Source organism: Pundamilia nyererei, unplaced genomic scaffold (assembly GCF_000239375.1).
Source record: "Pundamilia nyererei isolate P.nyererei 1_Seehausen unplaced genomic scaffold, PunNye1.0 scaffold00048, whole genome shotgun sequence".
NCBI lineage: Eukaryota > Metazoa > Chordata > Actinopteri > Cichliformes > Cichlidae > Pundamilia > Pundamilia nyererei.
Window position 1 is genome coordinate 1,094,510 of NW_005187449.1, and position 5,183 is coordinate 1,099,692.

A 5,183-nucleotide genomic window follows, 5' to 3' on the forward strand; every position below is an offset into this window, starting at 1 on the left:
TTACAGCGCTCAAAGCTACCTTTATCGTAATGTTTAAATGTCTTGAACACCGGAGGAATAACAACCTTTCCATATTTCACTTACTCAGGCTAATCAGTCTTCTTCTTAGGTCTGTGTGGGTGTGTCACCACTGACTGACAGATGTTCCTGACATTCGCATGGATACACAAACAGCTAAAGACACCTTGTAGCACACCTCTAGTATACTTTTGTCAAATTTAAGTATCCTCTGTGCTATCTAAGTGTAACAAAACTGCTTAACACCAATTTAACAATAACTAAACTTAAGTAACACTGAAACTGGGATGTTGTATAATGGGTCGTGTTTTTTATCCGGTTATTTAAATATGTATGCAGACACAGAAACTGGAACGCCAATATTAGACTGAAAAATGTTGCCTGCGTCTGAACTGTTGCGCAAACAGCAGACTGTTATCCACCTTTAACCTGAGAACACAAACATAGCAGAATGGTTTTATGAACTGAAACGGCGGTGCATTGAAACGTTGTCATGATAGCCCATCCTGCACCTTTAGCAGCTCATTTACTGCGGACACTGCGTTTTCAATACACTTGAGCTTGATTTAAAGCTGACTCCTGACACCATGATCCAAACGAGAAAACAAGTTCTACAAAATAGAAACTAAAACAGATCTGAATGCACTGAACTGAAAACAGCTATTTATACCATTGTCACACTGTCTGGTTTTTTTTTTTTGTTTGTTTTTTTTTTTTGGGGGGGGGTAGTTATCCTCAGTTCGCTGGCAAGTTTCCGTTTGTAAAGATTGGCAAACGTAAATTACACGGGGCTAAAAAGAGCAGCTCAGGAGTTTAGCTTTAATTCAAAATTCAGTACACTGTTGAAATTACATATTAGGGTGCTTTTACATAAATCATAAACCTTTTAAAATCCCTCTGTTTACCAATGTAGGCATGTTTACAAAGCGTAAAGCTTCTCAGGTGCACATTCTCCAGCCTGCTGATGCGTTTGTGGTTCCTGAGCATGAAAAACCGGAGCCGTCTGAGCTCTTGTGAGTTTACTGTTGACAGTATAAACCATCTCTTGTGATGCAAATGGCCTCCTTTGTTGTGGCCGACAGGACATTACACAGCTGATAACAGCAGTTCCAGCTCCTACGCTCAGTGAATAGCAAAGTGTGTGTGTACCTCGCAGCGTCCAGCCTTATCACCCTGACACTCTGATCACCTCCTGCTCTGTTCTTATCTGTGCTTCCTGCTAAATTAACGCCCAGCGGCGCACATTGACAACACCAGACACCAAAATGCTGCTAAACCGATTGTACATGGGAAGGCTGTTGTTTCATATTAGTGAGCAGTTATAGCAGTAGATACATGCAGTGAGGCATGTGGTAAACACACGATGGCTGTGCTTGGTTCCTCATATTGAAGAGGTACTTTAAGGTTATATCTGGTATACAGGATTGTTACAGGACTACAACTACAGCCAAATAACCAAAAACAGACTTTCCTGGGTGCTTATTTTACCTGTAAAATATTACAGGTACTATTAAATATCCTGCACCACAGCTCCACGGAGATGATAAACAGAAGCTGATTCCAAAGACACCACCTGGTCAGCTGAATGAAAATCTGCTTAGCACTTTGATGTGAGCCAAAAGTTGCTGGTTTTTATATAATGCTTTCATTAAATGACTCATTATACTGCACATTTTGTAAAGTTGGTCTCAAATTACACCTGTAGGCTGACTGCAGTATTAGTCATAAACCTTGCTGCTCCATCTTAGTGGGTGGTACTCAAATGCCAATCTATGGGGGTGGAAAAATTAGTGAAATAAGCAAAATTCCAGTTTTTATGAATCAGCATCCTCACAAGACCAGCAAGTCGCTCTGTCACTGGCAGTTAGCTGCTAGCAGGCGTTCAACCTCCAGCACATTACTTACACTAATGAGCAGGTAATAGTATGATAAAGTAGAAGAGGTCATCTACAAAGCAGAAGGTTGGTGGTTTGATCCCTGGCTGCTCCTGTTTGCATGCCAAAGATATTGAACTATGAGTTAGTCCTGACATGTTGATTAAAATGTGAATGTTAGGCTAGGAAGCATTTAGGCATATAAAAAATGATTGTGTTATTGAGGCTTGGCTATAAAGTTACTGCTATAACTTTAATTTGGAATGTGATAACTAGCAAGCTGAGAGACCTTCCATCTACTGAAGAAAGAAAGAAACAAACAAAAAGGTAAAAATATAAATGATTTGACGAATCACCTAAAGTAACTTTTCTTTCCTTTAAAAGTTCTACATTACTGACCTGTAGATATTAGCATAATAAACACATTTCCCAGCAAACAATATTTATAGCTGGATCAGATAAAAATGCCTCCGTGCTTTGTGTCAGCATTGGTTTAAGCGTTGCTTTCTGACATGAACATGCGAATAATAACAACAACACAATAACACAGCAACAATCTGACAGCGACCACAGTCAAACTTTCTTGTCAATCCGTGCCAGAAGATGGATTTTTTGTTGCAGCGCTGAGGCATTATGGCCCATTATTGGCGTCTGGATGCGAAAAAATCAGCAGCTCTGGATTTGCTCTGTTATCTGCCGGTGACAGACAGCTGTGGTGACCCTGCAGTCTGACCGCGGTGAGCAAAGGGCTGAGCCGCTGCAGAGCTCTTTATCTGCCTGACCCCGTCCCAGCCAGTAATGGAGAGGGGGGGGGCTGGACTCAATGAGCACAAGGAAATCTGTGTTGGTGTGGAGGGGGGTGGACATTTGGGCAAGGCTGATAAGGGGGGCCCCTCGCAGGCCGAAACTGACCCATCTTTCACCCTCTAAATGTGTTGCCGCCTCACCATTAGTCCAGTAGACACTAACTGCCTCATTAGTCAACTCATTAGTGACAGCAAACACAGATCGCTGCAGCAGATCCTGACGGGGGAAACAGTGGAGTGGCTAATTAAAGGGGGCCGGCTCTGGCCCCGCTGAATGCCAGGCCTCAGACAGCTGCGTGCGCCTGCCCCGGCACCGCCGCAGTGCCAGCCTCACCAGCTCTATGAGCGCTGAGAGATCTCGCTCTCTCAAAACAACAACCCTGGTTGCCTGGCAGCTATCAGCTGGCTCTGAATCAGCAGCCCTCTGCTTCTTATTATTTGCTGGAGCAGTTAATCTCAGGGAGCGAGGACAGAGGCAAACAGAAGACGCCTGAGCTGAAGTCAAGTGACATTTCCAGAGGTTTGGATTCCTGGCATGAAAGGCGATAAAGAAATGAAACAGAAGCTCTAGTGAGAGGCTCTGGGCTACTCGGGCACCTAAACACGTTTCATTCTAACATCTATTACAGCACCTGCATCCTCACCGTGTTCTTCTTCTTTGCCACATGCAGTGTGACCTGTTTGTGCTTATAGCAGACATCATTGTCTGCAGACAGTTACTGATTCAGAAACATGAGGTGCATGTTTAAGTGTTTGTACTACAGGTTGCGCCACTTGATGATTCTGAGTGCCATTTACACAGACTTTCATTATTAGACATATATGGAGACATCCACTGTGACCTATTTTGAATATGTAATCTTAAACACAAATTAATTTTAGCAGTTTAATCAATGCCATAAGAGCAACTTTAAAAGTTCAATCAATTTTTATTAAACATGAGTAAACATGATAAATTTATCAGGAACTACTTTTAGAAGTGGATTAATCTATATTTGATCCTGTGAGTATTTGGGGCAACCGGCTGGTGTGTATGGTCAGATTGAATATGACTATAATGATTCATGAAGGAATATGTCATATGTTGGTGGCAACAGTGGCACTCTATGGCACAAAGGAACAATATTGTATACATCGGGCTACACTTGTACGTGGCACATTTACATCCGCCTGTTCACCACAAACTACCCGACAGACAGAAACTCTTGGGAGCACTTTGAGTGTATAGGTGAGATTCTGAGCAGCTAATGAAGCTGTGTGCCGTGTGCAGCAGAGCTGTGTGCTCTGTGCTTGATGGGGACTTGGAGATGATAAGGTACATACACAATGCACAGATGGTGAGAGGTTTCTGTGAGAGGCTTAATAAGGGCTTGAGCAAATTTTTGCCCCGGGACACCAAACAGCTAATCGGATCAGAGTGAAATAGGAAAAACGCTGTCACTCCTGCCACAAATTTAGAAAGTACAGCCACAATCAATCCTGGAGTTAGTTCAGAGGCAGACTCACCAGGAACAAAGCACCTCGAGGAAAGCTAAACCTGTGTCCGAAGCTCCCACCAGCACAATCCGGGTATTAATGGTGACCTTTGGCTCCATGGTCAACTTTCTGCTGACGAGGCTGAGAGCAAACGGTGCCTAAGAGAAACAAAGAGAGGAGACGGTCTGTCACGTTTACCCCCATCTGGAGGCGACACATCACTCCCAGAACGACTGACACCATTTTCAGGAAATTAAATAAATGCAGCAAATGTACTTATCATTACATAATGACCTGTCCAATTTCTCCCATTCACAGCTCAGCAGATTTCATCGGGGTACCTCATCAGCCTGCAAGCTTTCAGCTTTTCTCTTTATACTCTGTGACATTCAAGCGCGACTCGTGCTGAATCTTAGGCCCTAAACGTCTGCGCTGTGTGAAACTTAATGGACACGCCATCAATCATGCTTTTCACCAGTTTTCAAAAAAGTTCACAAGCATTTGAGCAGAAACGGCTCAAAGCAAAGGGATTTTCTTGCGTAAAAGGAAAAAGGAAATTACATTAAATGCTGCAAATTTCCAACAGCAAATGAACTTTTTATACATCTTTTTTCAAGGGAAGAAGAATTTTAATGAGCTGACACGCAATCTGCCAAAATATGCAGAGTCCTGCCTCCCTGCATAAGCGTATAATTACAAGTAGCATGAATAACATTTCGTGCAAAGCACATTTAATTTTAGCCAAAACGGAAAGACCGCTGGGATGGGAAGGGATCAAATGTGTGACCTGAGAGTTAAGGAACCCTTTTCTCCAACAATCACAAAAGCGTCCCACAGGAATTGGTCGAACACGCCGCTCCAATTTCCCAATTCTCCAAGGCCAATCGTCTCTCTCGCCTCCTCTCACTGTGATCTGAGGCAGCTAATGTCGCCTTCATTTTCTATAATTAAACAGATTGGCCCCACAATGCACCTTATTGAATGAAAACAACACTGAGAAAAAAAAAAA

At 42.9% G+C, this 5,183-nt stretch overlaps 1 protein-coding gene across 1 annotated transcript in view; it reads right to left on the reverse strand.

Annotated features, from left to right (window-relative positions):
- Positions 1–4,200: 4,200 nt before the first annotated feature.
- The window catches only part of LOC102215543 (cilia- and flagella-associated protein 61-like), a 22,330-nt gene continuing 21,347 nt past the window's right edge, over positions 4,201–5,183 (reverse strand). Inside the window, exon 15 of the mRNA XM_005732817.2 lies at positions 4,201–4,332. Within this exon, the coding sequence (XP_005732874.1) occupies positions 4,201–4,332 (132 nt within the window). The remainder of the gene's footprint in view (positions 4,333–5,183) is intronic.